Source organism: Trichomonas vaginalis, chromosome II (genome assembly GCF_026262505.1).
Source record: "Trichomonas vaginalis G3 chromosome II, whole genome shotgun sequence".
NCBI classification, from domain to species: Eukaryota; Parabasalia; order Trichomonadida; family Trichomonadidae; genus Trichomonas; species Trichomonas vaginalis.
This window is the reverse complement of record NC_067204.1, coordinates 9666771-9683160: the sequence shown is the minus strand read 5'-3', so window position 1 is coordinate 9683160 and position 16390 is coordinate 9666771. Positions and strand designations below refer to the sequence as shown.

Below are 16390 nucleotides of genomic sequence, written 5' to 3'. Positions count from 1 at the left end.
GAAAGAATATAAGAAGGGTGAAACAAATGTGAAATATTATCCTTCATCTCTGAAGACAATAACGAACAAAGATGTTATACAGAAATTCTTACCAAAGGTTGAAGAAGCTTCAATTGACATTGACGAAGGAAGTGAAATGGTTGAAGAAATTGACCCTGAAGCTATTTAAGCAAAAATATATTTTTGGTTAGTCTTCATATGGATATTTTACAACAATTCCCCAATGTATAAACTTTTCATACGCTTTTTCATAAGCTTTATATACCTTCAGAAATTTTGCATAATCTTTAGAAGCATTTAGATATTGTTTAAATGCTTTGTATGTCTTCATAAATTTTGCATAATCTTTTACATGCTGTTCGTTCTCCTCTTCTGTCATGAGTTCCGAATATTCTAAATTCATGTTCTTTCATATGAGATAAAATTTTATAAAAAAAAATAAAATTAGCTTAGATTTTCATTCTTCCTCTTTGAAGTTATCGAAATACTCTGTTATTTTTTCCTTTAACAATGGTAAGTCTTCTTTGAATGTAAGTATTGTGCAACCTTTGATGTCATAGTGTGTTTGAGGAAGAGTATTTTTGACAATTTCCTTTATTTGCTCATTCGGTGTCATTGAAATCGGTAAGTTTTCACGATAGAACCAGTTTCTGTCAGATTTGTAAATCTTAGCAAGGTCATAAAAGCTTTTGTTGTTTCTTCTGACTAAATGCAACATAACCATATCTCTGTCTTCTTCATTTTCCATCTCTTCAGCGTAAATCATATACTTATAACTCTTTTCCTTTCCTTTTGGTACTGAACGTGGTATTCTTTTCTGTATGCTTTTGTCTTTGGATTCAATGACTTCATCTTTTGCTTGAAGTTTTTTTCCATCTGTTCGCGTTCTTGTCTGTGAATTTCGTCAAGAAGTTTACAAACATACCAAGCATAACGAGGTGAAGCCCACATTGCTACAACATTTACGAGAAGTCTATGAACATAATATCCTCTCAAACCGTTTGGCATTTTTCACGATTTTCATAGAGTTTTGGCGACTGGGTTTTTTACCTACTCGCTGTTCTTCACTGTTTTCAGAAAAAAGTATGTCTCGCTGTGCTTCATTTAATAGTTCAATAGTGCTTTGGTTCCTAAACCAGTCTTTAGGAAGTTTAGTATCTGGAGCATAACATGCTGTCAAAATACTTTGCATTTGGTACATGTCATCTTTGACTGAACGAATGAGACGTAACTGTTTGTTATATTGTATGTACTCGTATTCTTCATTTATTGCTTCATGGACTATAACTGTTGTTGTGTTCTCTGATGTTGTCATTACTGTCTTTACATACAAAATAAAAAAATAAATAAAAATAAAATTAGCGTTATTTTTTCTGAGATAAACACTATTTCTTCACAACATTAAATTTTATCCTGTATGAAATGACTTTAAAAAGATTATTGACTGACTTCGAATACTATCTCATTGACGCACTGACAGACCCTCAAAACTGTGTTGAAAGTTCTTTAAGCTTTAAGATTGAAGGTACGACGCATTTTGTCTTCACTTACGTATTGAAAGAATATGACCGTTATCATAACGAAGTGAATCAAACACTAATAAAATTTGTAGATAAAAAATTGGTTAACAATGAATATTTTAAACGTGAAGACCCAAACACTGCTGGAGATGATGAAGAATACAGACAAGCTATTGAAAAAAATAACGCAAGATTAGATGCAATAGAAAAGAAGTTTAATGAATGTCTTACAAACACGTATGAATATCTTATGCAGTGGGAAGCCAGATGGAAATAAATTTACGTCAAATATGCAATTTATAAAATCTTATGTCGACAGGCTACGTAGCACAGTGGTCTAAGGTAGTGTTATGGAGGGGTCAGGTCTGTGGTTCGAACCGCGACGGCGCCGTATTTTCTTATTTTCTTTATTTGTCTTGTTTGTCGTGAATAAAAAGTGTCATAAAAGTGCTCTATCTTCCACGGGAATAAATAAAAAATTTACTTTATTTCTTCTTTATTTCTTTGTTCCCGTGGAAGAAGGGTTTTTGCCGTTTTTTCTCAGCCGAAATCAACGATTTTTTCATTTTTGGAATCCTTAGCAAATGAGGAATCTTTTCTCTCGTGGAAGCTTTGACCAAAAATATAATTTAGGTGAAGAGGTGAGATTTCACCTCTTTTTTCACCTAATTTTTCACCCTCAGCCGCTAAGCGGCGAGACCCAAAGGGTCTTGACTTTGTCATAACTTCTTCGTAAATGCTTTGTCATAACTTCTTCGTAAATGCTTTGTCATAACTTCTTCGTAAATGCTTTGTCATAACTTCTTCGTAAATGCCTTGTCAAGATTTCATCGTAAATGCTTTGTCATGACTTCTTCGTAAATGAGTGTAAATGACCAAAAATATAATTTAGGTGAAGAGGTGAGATTTCACCTCTTTTTTCACCTAATTTTTCACCTCTTTTTTTCACAAGCGTTTTACATGAATTGTACGATGTATATTTGAAATCCTAAACAGTTTTGTAGCTTCTATTTCTTCGCTGAGGATATCAAAAGTTTTAACAATGCCGAAAGTCTCTTTATATTTCTTCTTGACGTCAGATAGAAGGAAATCTTCTACTGTTGGATAGTTTTTGTTCAGAAATGCTAACATGTCCATTTTATCTTCTGCTGGTTTCTCTACTTCTTTCTTTAAGTCAGCATAGTCGTTTCGCATTCTTTCTATCTCTTTGACGGAGTAGTTATATTTCCTTATTGCTGCTTTACATTTTGAACATTGTGGGTTCATTTTTGCATTATACATTGAAATAAAACCAGCTAAAACAACTAAGGCGTCAATTGCTCTCTTCATCTCAAACATAGCGGGTCTTATTTGTTCGTTCCATACTTTGCCTCTTCTATCTTTATCTCTTATTTCCCAAACACATTTTGCAACTAATGAAACAAAGTTATCGTAAGTCTTAAACTCCTCAGATTTATATATGTCAGAAATGTTTTTATATACCATGTCGCAATCTTTGTCCATAACCTTATGGTTGCAATGAAAACCAAGGAATTCATAATTTACTTTACGTATGAACTTCTTTATTTCTACTGAGTCAGTTGGTTTCACTTCAATTTCGTCGAATTCAGGAATAGTGAGTTTTTGTTGTTGGATTTCAGGCAATTTGGGTAAATGGTCAATAATGTCCTGCATTTCATAAAGATATTCTTCATTTTCTTCATCTTTCGCACTACAGTCTAAATTACTTGTTAAAAGTTCTTGCTTTATCTTCTGGATTTTTGTTTCGAAAGTATATGAAGAAGGAATGAAGTTTTTCATCTCTACTAACATTGACGTAGGATTCATGACTAACGAGTTTGGTGCTGTTGTTGTGGACAGAGTCCCGCCGTTCGCGGCTTGAATTGTTGTTGTGCCGATTGTTGAAATCATATCTTTTATACAAAATAAAAAAATAAATAAAAATAAAATTAGCGTTATTTTTTTCTGTCTTAAGGAAATTCATGAAAATTCACGGGGGTGAAAAAACAGGTGAGATCTCACCTCTTCACCTAAACATTATTTTTGGTCTTTTGTGAAAATTCATGAAAATTCACGGGGGTGAAAAAACAGGTGAGATCTCACCTCTTCACCTAAACATTATTTTTGGTCTTTTGTGAAAACACACAAAATTCATGAGTTTTTGACGAAGTGCAAAAGTTCACTTCGTGTCATAATGCAAAAAAATAATGCTGAAAACACACAAAATTCATGAGTTTTTGACGAAGTGCAAAAGTTCACTTCGTGTCATAATGCAAAAAAATAATGCTGAAAACACACAAAATTCATGAGTTTTGTGTGTTTTAGACCATGTTAGAAAACAGGTGAGATCTCACCTCTTCACCTAAAATATATTTTGTCTGATTTACATCTAATGAAAAAGTTTAGAAGAATTTTCTTATTCTTTCTGGCATATTTTTGTCTTTCCAGTACTCCCGCTCTAATGGTCCCAGATGTGTTGGCTTTGACTCTCTCAAGTTCTTAGATGGTATAACATCTTCAACACCTCCTTCATATCTTACTTTATAAGTGTCATCGTTTATGTTGTAGCCAAGTATTTCAATAACCACTCCTCGCTTTGCTTCGTCAATGGTTTCAGCAAGTTTGCCATTACTACTTTCAACTAACTTATGTCGAGGGTAAAATGCTATGGAGTCGTCAGCAGCTTTTATAAGATATCCATTACCTTATGTAGAGTCTACGATATAATAGTTTCTACTTAACCTTAAACGTTTCTTTGTCAACGGTTTGTCGTCAAGAACTACACGAACTTTTGTACCAGGAATGAGGGTAAATTGTGTTGAATTTCTGATATTTTGTGTTTGGCTTCGTTTCTTTTGTATATACTTTTCTTCTTGTTGTTGTGTCATTGAATTTGGTGTATGTCCTGTTGTAGAATGTGTTGAGGAATTATATACTTCGAGAAAATGTTTCATTGTTTCTTCGGTAAAGTCTCGCTCTTGATTTAAATCTCTGAGCGTTCTTATGAAGCGGTTTATGATGCCGAGTATGTTATGGTTATGGTCTTCAGTAGTGTAGTGAGTTATGTTATGCTTAATGAGAAATTCTGTGATTTCATTGCTGAGGTATGCACTGTCTTGGTCTGATGTTAAAGTACTTGGGTTATGTTCTGCTACAAACTTTTGTAAAACTCTTAACACTTCACGAGTTCCTTTATTTTTCATTGGATATGCATATGCTTTACGAGTGTTAACATTTATGAAGATGAGGAATGGTTTATGTCCTCCTTTTCTGCTTTGAATGAGAGTGTCAAATTGGTATGCGTCAGGAGTGTTGGAGTAAATTGGTAAAAAGTAGTCGTAAGGGTTTTTTTTGTTTGATGTACAACATTTTTGTCAAAGAACCTTTTCACTTCAGCTCTGTTAGTAAATCCCCAACTCTTTGCAGCTTCATTGAATTTCTTAAATGACCTCCATGGATGTTGTTCGAATACTTCTTTCAAGCTCATTTATGTAAAGTTAAAGATTTTAACCAACTCGTATCCAAGCGTGCATTGTTATATAAGGAGGCATATAATCTTTTCCATTACCTGCTGGGTCTGTAATACCAGCTACAACATGTGTATGATTTCCTGCAGTTCCACAGAAAATACCTGTGCTAACATCTTTGGGGTCAGTTGTGATATCATATCTATGCATTCCCTGTCTATCCGAACCCGCTGCAAGATTTGTATAACCTCTTTTTGTTATTGAATGTGAATGGTTTCCTTCCACAGATGTTCTTCCACTGAACCTATGCATATGTGAAGGAAGGTTTTCAATACCTATTTTCTTTGAACCTCCCATCTTCATTGACTGAGTATTAGTGTAGAATGGAAAACTGTCAACTATTTCATACCATCTACCACCAAATAAAGTGTTTGGATTTATTGGATTCATAGACGTATAAACAGCTCCTATAGGATATATTAAATCATATATGCTCATAACTCTATAAACATATTCTAAAGAACTTATGTCATTAAATACCATTTGGAATGTATCTCCCGGATGAAATGTTGCATTTGTTCCACTTTTATAATGTAATGTTAGTTCAATAGAATTATCCAAGAAAAATTCAAAAGTATCTGGTTGAAGACCTCTAACAAATTCAAATGGAGTTGCTGGTTCACCATTTATAATTTCTGTTGTAAATGTCATTGTATCTGGTTTCGAAAATTTCTTTGATAGTTCTTCATCTACATAAGTTTTGTCTGCTTTCTTATCTAACATTGCGGGTAGTTCATATGCTTCAAAGTTTCTGGCATGACTTTCAATGTTCCTGCAACTCTTATCTAAACTGTTAAGAGTATCTTTTACGCTTGTACTCGGATTCTCTAAAGGTGCACTTGAACCAAGGTCAAAGTTCAATATTATGTCGTCTGCTCTAACAGTAGTGAAGGATTTATGTGTATGGTTCTTGTCAGCTTTACTGTCTAATGTAGCTTGAAGTTCATTTATATCGGAGATGTTGTGTTTATGAGATTTCAAAACTTTGTTCGTTGCTTCGAGTTCAACTTTGTCAGCTTTACTTTTAATAGCATCTTCAAACGTTATTTTTGCCTTAACTCTTAACATAAATCTTGGTTCAACTAATACACCGTTAACATTGAAAGTAGAGGCATAAATTTCACCGGTATAACCAAATGCTTCTGGTGCTTTAGCTACATCATACTGTACAGTACAGCTTATGTCATAACCTTTAGCACGAATGTATTTATATCTTCTTTCATTAACATTTTTTGTCTTCGCTTCATCACTTCGTGTTAAATATCCATGGTAGTCCGTTATAATCTGTTCGTCTGAAGTTATATAATGAACATGGTTCTTGTCCGCTTTACTATTTAATGTAGCTTGAAGTTCATTTATATCGGAGATGTTGTGTTTATGAGATTTCAAAACTTTGTTCATTGCGTCAAGTTCATTTTTGTCCGCTTTACTATTTAATGTAGCTTGAAGTTCATTTATATCGGAGATATTGTGTTTATGTTCTTTATCTGCTTTTTCGGCTAATTTCTCTTCTATCTCATTTATTTCAAGTTCATGCCTACCACCACCTCCCGAAGAAGTATTTTTCTTCAGCTCTTGAAGAACGTCCACTTCGCCATCTTTGGTGTCAATAATGAGACTTTGAGTTAAAACCTTTCCTGTCTTAATGGATGTTTGTAAAACTTCTTCTTCACCATGTTCGGGGTCATGGTCGTCATCATATCTTGTGAAATCAGAGATGTTGTCATACATTAAGCATATCTGTCTCAAAAGTTCTGCTATTTGAAACTGGAACGAAAGATATACAGAACTTTCATCATCTCCTAAAGTCAAGTCTGCTTTCTTAAGTATTTCTTGAATGTATGCAATGAGAACAGAGTACCTTGGAAAATATTCGAACAATATTTCATTAGCTGTTGGTTTTGGTGGTTCTTTTGGAGTTTCTGTTGTTTCAGTTCCTTCTGTAGGTTCTGTTGGAGTTTCTGCATCTCTTGACTTCAATGCTCTTGCTCTCAAAGACCTAAATGTTAGAGCACCGGGTTTTACAAAGGACTTTATAAATGCTTTAATAGTTCCTGGTAAGTTATTGTTAGCATTAAGTAAGTTCCTTATGCTTCCATCATGTACGTCCATAGCACTATGTAAAAAATCTATACTTTTCTTGTAGTCAGCAATAGACTGACTGTGATTTTTTAAAGATTTGTCAATACCTTTAAGCCAATCTTCATGCATGTCTGATACTGAGCCAAGAATATCATTTGCTTCCTTTAGTGTATTTTGTGCTTGTCGTAAAGTATCCAATCCCGTACGTGCATTGTTTGCTATACGTCTTACAGTATCTATTTGACTCCTTGTTTCTTGCATCCAACCAGATAAAGTTTTAATAGTATCCGAACCATTTGAAATGAAGTTCAAAGCATTTTTAACGTCATTTAAAACTTCTTCACCAAGTACCGCCCATATCTTTCCGATTTGGTATTGAAGAACTCCATATGAAGCAGCTGTTAAACCAGTATTTATAAGGTCCCATATCCATGATTTAGCAGTTTTTCCATCCTTTCCATCCTTTCCATCCAAACCGTTTTCGCCTTGAGGTCCTTGTATTCCTTGTATTCCTTGTGGTCCTTGAGGTCCGGTGTCACCCTTCTCTCCTTTCAGTTCATCTTTATGTTCGTTATAATATTCTAATGTCATAAGGTGTACATCATTACTGCTACCAGCAACGCCGAGAATTTGTTTCTCATTCATGACTAAATTCTTTAGGCATTTAATGTTGTCGTCAAATCGAAAGCTCTTTAACAATTCAATGAGAACATTTAATACTTTCACTAATGAGGCATCTACTGTAGAATTTATATATTGCACCGTTCCATCATTTATGATGGGAACCTTGCTTGTTGTAATGAATGGGTCATAAGTGTTAAAAGTATCGAAATCAATGACTTTTTTAGTTTTTCCATCGTCAATGACTAAATCATTGCCTTCAATGGTTAAAGTTGAGTTTTCGTTTACTAGTTCATGTGCTCTTCTTGCTTCATTTGTTTCATACGCATATGCAGCAATAGTCATATTTTAATGAGAATAAAATGTTGTTCTATTTGCAAAGTACAGACCCAAACGAATACGGGACAGTAAAGCTACAAACAAACTTAGGTCTTCAGAATGAAGCGCTTGCTTTCAGAGTTGTTGACTTCAATACTATCGCAACTTTTGTCATAACAGATGAAACAGATTTCATAGAGATTGAAATAGATGACAAAAGAAGTGTTGTAACATTTCCTAACAGAGCCGAGTACAGAATAGATAAAATTGCTGGAGTCATAGATACTCTCATAAATGAAGAAACTATTGACAACATAGATGTCGAACTCTCTTCTGAGGGAACATTGAAGTTCAGTAGCAAGAAAGAGTTCAAGAACCAGAATGAGTCATAGAGTACAACTTCTTCTGGGAGCATACCATATGACATTTCCTTTGAAAAGTGTTGACAAAACGATTGAGATGAAATCTGTTCCATACGTATGTTATGGTAATTGTTTGTACGTTGAGTCAAAAATAGCTAATGTCACAGGTATTTCAGGAGTTAATAGTAAAGGTTCAGTAGAATATAAATCCTTCTGTTATGCAGTCAATTCAATGTTCATTCCAAACGTTCCTGTCATAGCAACTCATTTAGGTAAATGGGTTCGCATTAGTCCTCATAATTTGAAAGACATGCAATTCAGACTTGTTGACTTTCAGGAGAGCCTGTAGAACTGAAGGCACCAGTGCGAATGACTGTTGAAGTTGACTTTTTAGAAAATATTAAATGCAACAGCTTACAAGAGAACTCAGAGCTAAAAATATAAAGTATGAATGTTATGTATTAGGTCATGAACTTTGGTTGTTGCTGTTTGATGAAACAAATGAGTTAGTTATGCCAGTCAAGAGAACAGAAAAAGGCGTCAAAGGCGCCGAGCGCAAAGCGCTATATTGTGTTAGTGAAAACTGCACCAAGTCAATAAGATTAGGTTTGCATTATGAAGATGAGTTCGATACTGTTGAAGAAGTTTTGGACAGATATTACAAATTGCTAACTTGAATTTTTTTGACTGACGGCGCAAAGCGCCAAGATGGGCTCAAAGAGCCCTCCTGACTGCTTTAATTTACTAAAACATATTTCAAGCAAAGCTTATAGTAAGTAGATAGTTTTGTATACTCGTTCGAATATTTATACTTAAACTCAACTCCTGTAGTTCCTGGTGTTTCAATGATGCGGATGTTACCTATTTTCATGAATAGTGGAGTTTGACCACAGCATTCGATTTCAGGGTCGAGATAGTCAATGACACATTGTTTCCCTGTTATTCGTGAGATAACATTTTCAAGGTCCTCCTTTGTTAGAATTATTTGGTTCTTGCTTATAAGATTTGTCAAAAGCTTCTTATCGTCTTTGAGTAAAATTGTTTGGTATAACTGAAGAAGGTAATGGTCTACGTTATCTGAAGGATTTGTTTGAACATTTGTGTAAGGGTTGTCGTTGGCTTCTCTTGAAAGAATTTGGTCCAGTGGTGGATACTCTAACTTAACATCTGATGTAGCGTTAGCGTTTGAAGCTGAGTTTAAATTCACGGCGCCATGCGCCAAGATGGGCTCTTTGAGCCCTCCCGACTTAAGTTCTGGTTCTTTTTCTTTCAAACACTCTGAACTATATTCTTTATGACAATATTGTTTGTCGTTCGTGAGTCAACATTTGATGTTGGTTCAATTGGAACATTAACGGCACCAGCTAAGATGGATTTGCTTCTCATTTCATATAGAATAAAAACCTTTTATATGTATGAAATGAACAATATACTCGACAAGGGTTTGAATGTAAAGCTAACGAATGAAAATATTGTTGAATTCACTGAGACAGGAGCTGTGTATAAAGATGTAGAACTACTGAACAAAAGAGCTAAGGGAAGAAGCAGGAATATGAACAAAGGGTGGAAGCCTATAAAAATTTATGTCAATGATGGCTCAGGAGGTTCAAACATAAAGTATGCAGAAAGTTATAGAGTTTATGCTCTCAAAGGTGAAAAGCCTTCATTTAAGAACAGCTATTCTAACATATCCTCAAAAGCTAACGGATGGGGAAGTGGATGATATGAATGACAGCAAAAATATTAACAGAAATGGCGACAGAGATGCATGGAATTTGTTTACCATCAGTCAATTGAAGGTTAAACTTTAAAACAATGTTGGTCGTTCCCATGGAATATTTTTGACTTTAATGGTATTAGTCATGATATGAATCTCAAGGTATGAACGAGGAGAGATGAGAGACTTATATGCTTCCCAAATTTCTTCAAAAGGTAATGTTATACCTGACTGTTTCCAAATGAGTTCAATGTCATAGCGTGAGAAACCTTGAAAGATAACGAAGTCAGTTATGAGACGTTTTATGTTTAAAGCAAGGAAACGCCATGTTTGCATAAGTATTGCTACAGTTAAGTGGTAATGTCTGACTTTAGTTATGATGTTAGCTAATGGTGAGTCTGCTTTTGACACTAAACCTTTTCCGGCGAAGTCGTCACAAACGAGCAGAGTGTTTGAAGGATACTTTTTGAAGGGGTATTTTGAAAGTTTTGATAGAATGTAGTTTGTCAGTCGTTTCATATCGTAAACTCCTGAGTATTGACGTAAGTGGTGTTTGTCAATAATTCTTTCCATCTCTTCTGAAGTCTTTTGCATTCCTGACTGTATGAACTCTACAATAGCATTGTTATATACGAAAACGATAAAAACAGTTTGACAGAAAAGTGACAACTTTACGTGTCAAAAATATAAAAAGTGATATTTTATTCATCATTATCTTCTTCATAATTTATTTCATATTCTTCGTCTTACCAACAAAAGATGGGAATGTGAACAATTGCGGGCAATTTTTAGCCATTTTGGCTTGGAACTAGAGCCTGCGAGGTACATGGATAGTATCAGTACCTCACAGGCTCTAGTTCTCTATATGGCGCCGAGAAATTTTGGTGAAATGTGGTCGCATTTCACCAAAATTTTTTCGGCGCCATAGGATGAATTGGAGGGTGAGAGATATTATTTCATACAATACTACTCTCACCCTCCAATTCCCAGCCAAAATGGCTAAAAATTGCCCGCAATGTGAACAATTGCGGGCAATTTTTAGCCATTTTGGCTTGGAACTAGAGCCTGCGAGGTACATGGATAGTATCAGTACCTCACAGGCTCTAGTTCTCTATATGGCGCCGAGAAATTTTGGTGAAATGTGGTCGCATTTCACCAAAATTTTTTCGGCGCCATAGGATGAATTGGAGGGTGAGAGATATTATTTCATACAATACTACTCTCACCCTCCAATTCCCAGCCAAAATGGCTAAAAATTGCCCGCAATGTGAACAATTGCGGGCAATTTTTAGCCATTTTGGCTTGGAACTAGAGCCTGCGAGGTACATGGATAGTATCAGTACCTCACAGGCTCTAGTTCTCTATATGGCGCCGAGAAATTTTGGTGAAATGTGGTCGCATTTCACCAAAATTTTTTCGGCGCCATAGGATGAATTGGAGGGTGAGAGATATTATTTCATACAATACTACTCTCACCCTCCAATTCCCAGCCAAAATGGCTAAAAATTGCCCGCAATGTGAACAATTGCGGGCAATTTTTAGCCATTTTGGCTTGGAACTAGAGCCTGCGAGGTACATGGATAGTATCAGTACCTCACAGGCTCTAGTTCTCTATATGGCGCCGAGAAATTTTGGTGAAATGTGGTCGCATTTCACCAAAATTTTTTCGGCGCCATAGGATGAATTGGAGGGTGAGAGATATTATTTCATACAATACTACTCTCACCCTCAATTTTAATTATTTAAACTCATTCTATTTTTTTGACATGTAAATGTCACTTTTACTGAGATCTGACACAATGTCAGATCTCTTTTTTTCGTATATAAGAGCATAATATTTTCTCTTACGTCGAATGTAACGTTGAAGAAATTCAATGAGTTCGCTATCTGGAACTTTAACGACAGAGGCTTGAACTTTTGACATAAATGTTTTCGCTGTTGAATCCATAGAGTCTGAAGTTGCTGATATAATGATTTGGTCATAGTAAGAGTCGTTTCCTAAACGCTCTGTTATGAGTATATGACGAATGAGGTTAAATGTCTTACCTGAACCCATCTTTCCACAATAGAAATACACACCATTTGAACAGAACTCATAGTCCTTACTGAAAGGAAGAATGAGAGAACTGTTGAGCTTTTCACTGCTTTCATTCATGTCTTCATCTACGTCATGTATTAAATGCTTCATTTTATCTTCATTAAAAATGCAAGTCAGAAATATTCAGAACATAGCACCGAGTCTAACTGACAAGAGTATAAAGATATACTATGAACACGTTATGATGAAACCTACCAAAATTCAAGAAAGTCAGTATACTTATGAATATCCAAGACACTGGGTAGAGTATGTAGGAGGTGAGAAAGCTATTGAAATAAGACAAGTTAGAAGTATTCCAGCAGGAAGAACAATATTATTGAAGAACTTTAATGTTTTGAGGTATAATGATGAAACAAAGAAGCAAGATAGTTTTCCTGTTGCTGTGTATGTGAACCTAGACACAGGAGATGACATGAAAGTTTTTAACACAAAGCTTCAAACGGTAGTGAGAGAACAACTGACTGCGGAAGGACATCCATTACCTTCAGAAGTTACCATAGTATATAATTTTGAAACAAATGCAATAGATTTTAAAGTCGTCTCTGCAAAGAAGTCAGGTTTTACATTTAATGAAGCAGATGTATATTCGAATGAAAACTTCAAAGCTATTGCATGGTTAGATAATGACGATTGCTTTAAGAAAATATTTAAATTCAGTGACTCAAAGATGTCAATAGATGACCTTCGTGGAATGTTACCATCGACGTTTACAGTAGAAGGTTCAGCAGGATTGCTTACAAGATTGTCAATTGGTGGTATTTGGTCTCGTGAGAACATTGTTATAAAATCCAGTATAAGTGAATTTGCTGAAGAATCTATATTATGTCTTTCAAACTACATGTATTCGCCACCGAAGCATTATAGTATAACAAACTTTGTCAGTAAGTTTAACATAAGACTTGTCGAACCTTCTTCAATGAAAGATGTTGTGCTACCTAAAGATGGAAAGGATGGACTCATTATTGAGATGATTTTAATAGCATATTAAATGAGCTTGTTCTTGAAGGTCATTCATGATGAAATAACTGTTGTAGAAGATGTTAGCAATTGTTCAGACATTTTGAAGCGTATAGATGAGATAAGAAAGAAGTTTATGAAGCCGCAACGCGGCGAGGACGAAGTCCATGAGAATGTTTATGTTTCATTGACTTTCTCCAGTAACGAGAACTTTTATGAGATAATATTGAAGAGAGATGATTTTAATATGGTGTAAATGGTAGCTTGGACAGCTTTAGGCGCAATGGGAACAAAAGCATTAGCATTTGGAGCAAAAGCACTTGGGGCTTATGACGCAGTAAATAAAATGAGTGGAGGAAGGGTTTCGAAGACATTAGATGCAAATAAAGGGAAGATTGGAGGCTGGGTTGCAAAGAAGTTAAGATTAAATAAAATAGGGCTCATAAATAAAGCATCCAATTTGGTTGCGACTGAGTCAGAAAATGCTTTAGGAAAGGACGATGAGTTTGCAAAACACGCAAAAGACTTTAATGACCAGATGAAAGGTGAAACAATGCATTTAAATAGATTCGATGGAACTAAAGAAAATGTTTCTTCTCCACCAGTAGTTCTTCCGTATGGTCCCTATGGAATGTATGGAAATCCTTACGAAAGACCATTTGACCCATTGACTGGTGGAAGTAACTGGTATCATTACGGACGAAGAAGAAAGACAGTCAAGTTGGAGACAGACGTGAAGAAAGCAACTAAAAAGAAACCAAGGAAGAGAGTTATAAAGCAATGAATTCAACAGGTTAGAAAAGACCCAAAGGGTCTCGCCGCTTAGCGGCTGAGGTTAGAAAACGTGTTAGATCTAACATTCTAACATAAACATTATTTTTGTGCTATGTTTTCATACGTGTGAGGGTGGTGATATCATTAATTTTAAGTTTATTTTTATATAAATGACAGAACAAAAATATAACATATCTACTCAACAGGAATGAGACCCTTACTGACTATGTATTCGTTTAATGCTTGATGAAAACAATGGTACATATTATCGTATGGGTATACACAACGTCTGTTTCCATCGTCGTCGTATATGTAGAGCTCAAATCCAGTCCAACCTTCTTTTGTACAATATGTAGCTTTATTTAAGTATGCATTTATGTAGATAAGGCAATTTTCTTCATCGCTCCAGAAATAATTTTTGTTCTTTGTTGAAATAGTTTTCGTTCCTCTGCGACCATAAGGAATGTATGCAATGAACTTTGCGTCATAAGGGATTGTAATATATTCAGGGTTTCTTTCATCGTCAATGGGTCTGTCTTTGTTAAAATGCATGTTTCTCAGTTTTACTTGAGTTTTGAATAGTTCACGGAAACGTTCTGGGAAAGAGTCATAGTAAATGTAGTCGGACATGTCTTTGTAATGAAATAAAAAATTTAAAAAAAAATAAAAATAAGGTTATTTTTTATTTAGTGAGGACGGTAGTGAATTCGTTAGTGAGTTCGTTAGTGAAGTCGTTTATGTGTCAGATAGTTTTGTAAATATTTAAGGTTAAGTTGGTGTTTGTGTTTGTGTTGTAAAATATACGTTACCAGTTTCGTAAAGTGTCAAAACCGCTAAGTGGGTACGGAGGCGCGCAGTGCCACAGTACACGACTTAGGGATACTAACTACAGTTTGGGTGATAGTATGAACTACAGTATGACTGAGAATATGACTGACGGTTTGACAGACACTTTGACTTACGGTTTTAGTTAGAATAAGACTGACAGTTTGAGTGACAATATAACTGACGGTTTGACTGACAATATGACTGTTGATTTGAGTGAGTGTATGATTGAGAGTTTGGGTGACAATATGACTCATAGTTTAAGAGAGTGTATGACTGATGGTTTTAGTGAGAATAAGACTGACAGTTTGGGTGACAATATGACTGTTGATTTGAGTGAGTGTAGGACTGACAATTTGAGTGACAATATGACTTCGGTTTGACACACACTATGACTTACGGTTTTAGTTAGAATAAGACTGACAATTTGAGTGACAATATGACTGACAGTTTGACAGACACTATGAATTAGCTTTTTAGTTAGAATATGACTGACGGTTTGACAGCCTCTATGACTTACGGTTTTATTTAGAATATGACTGAGAGTTTGGGTGACAATATGACTCATAGTTTAAGAGAGTGTATGACTGATGGTTTTAGTGAGAATAAGACTGATAGTTTGAGTAACAACATGACTGACGTTTTGACTGACAATATGAGTGACGGCTTTAGTTAGAATATGACTTAGAGTTTAGCTGACAATTGGCTGACAGTTTGAGTGACAATATGACTGACAATTTGACTGACAATATGACTGACGGTTTGAGTGAGTGTATGAATGAGAATATAACTGACGTTTTGACTAACAATATGACTGCCGGTTTGACATCGAAATTCATTCATATATATGTATTGATCAATGCAATCACCCTATTTAATATTATTATTTATCAATTAATTTTTCATTACTACATGCTCTCAATTATTATGACATTAATATTTATCAATAAATATTTCATTACTATATGCTCCCACCAAATTTGACATTATTGTTCTTTGACAAATTTTTCTTTATTAAAGACACTCTCACAAATTCATATCAATATATTTTAATTATCACCTATTCCAATCCATTTTCATATTCATATTCTTATTGAGTTAGAATAAATTGAGGATGACTGAGAATCAAATTATAATTAGTGAGAATCAATTGAAGAATATTGTGAGTTAATTAAGGTTGTTTAAGAATAAATTGTGAATAAGTGACAATCAATTGAGGATGAGTGAGAATCATTTGATTATTAGTGAGATTCAACTGAACATCAGTGAGAATCAATTGAATAATACTAAGAAGAAATTGAGGAAGAGTGAGAATCACTTGATTCTTAGCGAGAATCAATTAAGGATGAGTAAGAATCAATTAATAAGTAGTGAGAATCAATTTAGGGTGACTGAGAATCAATTGATTCTTAGTGAGAATCTATTGATAATTAATGCGAATCAATTGATTATTTGTGAGAATCAATTGATCAGTAGTGAGGATCAATTGATTATTTGTGAGAATCAATTGAAGATGAGTAAGAGTCAATTGAGGATGAATATGTGTCTATTCTGATATGACTTAGTATCTACTGAGGCTAGATGCTAAC

At 34.8% G+C, this 16390-nt stretch overlaps 10 protein-coding genes and 1 pseudogene across 11 annotated transcripts, besides 6 other annotated features; 3 read left to right on the top strand and 8 right to left on the bottom strand.

Annotated features, from left to right (window-relative positions):
* Positions 1-14230: part of a mobile genetic element that runs on past the window's edge.
* Positions 458-932, bottom strand: TVAGG3_0515670 (annotated as a pseudogene). Its single transcript has one exon. A coding segment is annotated over exon 1 (475 nt).
* TVAGG3_0515660 (uncharacterized protein) lies at positions 1423-1797 on the top strand (the record flags this gene model as incomplete). Its single annotated transcript, XM_051237085.1, has 1 exon — positions 1423-1797. The coding sequence occupies one exon, from the start codon at positions 1423-1425 to the stop codon at positions 1795-1797; it is 375 nt and encodes a 124-aa protein (XP_051094909.1).
* TVAGG3_0515650 (organellar and viral DNA polymerase type B) lies at positions 2466-3194 on the bottom strand (the record flags this gene model as incomplete). Its single annotated transcript, XM_051237084.1, has 1 exon — positions 2466-3194. The coding sequence occupies one exon, from the start codon at positions 3192-3194 to the stop codon at positions 2466-2468; it is 729 nt and encodes a 242-aa protein (XP_051094908.1).
* TVAGG3_0515640 (integrase core domain containing protein family) lies at positions 4226-4474 on the bottom strand (the record flags this gene model as incomplete). The annotated part of the gene is made up of 1 exon (XM_051237083.1): positions 4226-4474. One exon carries the CDS (start codon positions 4472-4474, stop codon positions 4226-4228), a length of 249 nt encoding a protein of 82 aa, XP_051094907.1.
* On the bottom strand, positions 5236-6115 carry TVAGG3_0515630 (keratin-associated protein family; the record flags this gene model as incomplete). The annotated part of the gene is made up of 1 exon (XM_051237082.1): positions 5236-6115. A coding segment is annotated over one exon (880 nt), but the record flags the coding sequence as incomplete, so codon positions are not given.
* TVAGG3_0515620 (organellar and viral DNA polymerase type B) lies at positions 6440-7390 on the bottom strand (the record flags this gene model as incomplete). Its single annotated transcript, XM_051237081.1, has 1 exon — positions 6440-7390. A coding segment is annotated over one exon (951 nt), but the record flags the coding sequence as incomplete, so codon positions are not given.
* TVAGG3_0515610 (organellar and viral DNA polymerase type B) lies at positions 7609-8095 on the bottom strand (the record flags this gene model as incomplete). Its single annotated transcript, XM_051237080.1, has 1 exon — positions 7609-8095. A coding segment is annotated over one exon (487 nt), but the record flags the coding sequence as incomplete, so codon positions are not given.
* On the bottom strand, positions 10238-10741 carry TVAGG3_0515600 (protein of unknown function, DUF4106 family; the record flags this gene model as incomplete). The annotated part of the gene is made up of 1 exon (XM_051237079.1): positions 10238-10741. The coding sequence occupies one exon, from the start codon at positions 10739-10741 to the stop codon at positions 10238-10240; it is 504 nt and encodes a 167-aa protein (XP_051094903.1).
* Positions 10771-10832: a mobile genetic element.
* Positions 10953-11061: a mobile genetic element.
* Positions 11203-11311: a mobile genetic element.
* Positions 11453-11561: a mobile genetic element.
* Positions 11703-11811: a mobile genetic element.
* TVAGG3_0515540 (uncharacterized protein) lies at positions 11901-12335 on the bottom strand (the record flags this gene model as incomplete). The annotated part of the gene is made up of 1 exon (XM_051237078.1): positions 11901-12335. One exon carries the CDS (start codon positions 12333-12335, stop codon positions 11901-11903), a length of 435 nt encoding a protein of 144 aa, XP_051094902.1.
* TVAGG3_0515530 (uncharacterized protein) lies at positions 12352-13233 on the top strand (the record flags this gene model as incomplete). The annotated part of the gene is made up of 1 exon (XM_051237077.1): positions 12352-13233. The coding sequence occupies one exon, from the start codon at positions 12352-12354 to the stop codon at positions 13231-13233; it is 882 nt and encodes a 293-aa protein (XP_051094901.1).
* Positions 13459-13986, top strand: TVAGG3_0515520 (protein of unknown function, DUF4107 family; the record flags this gene model as incomplete). The annotated part of the gene is made up of 1 exon (XM_051237076.1): positions 13459-13986. One exon carries the CDS (start codon positions 13459-13461, stop codon positions 13984-13986), a length of 528 nt encoding a protein of 175 aa, XP_051094900.1.
* Positions 14231-16390: the final 2160 nt, after the last annotated feature.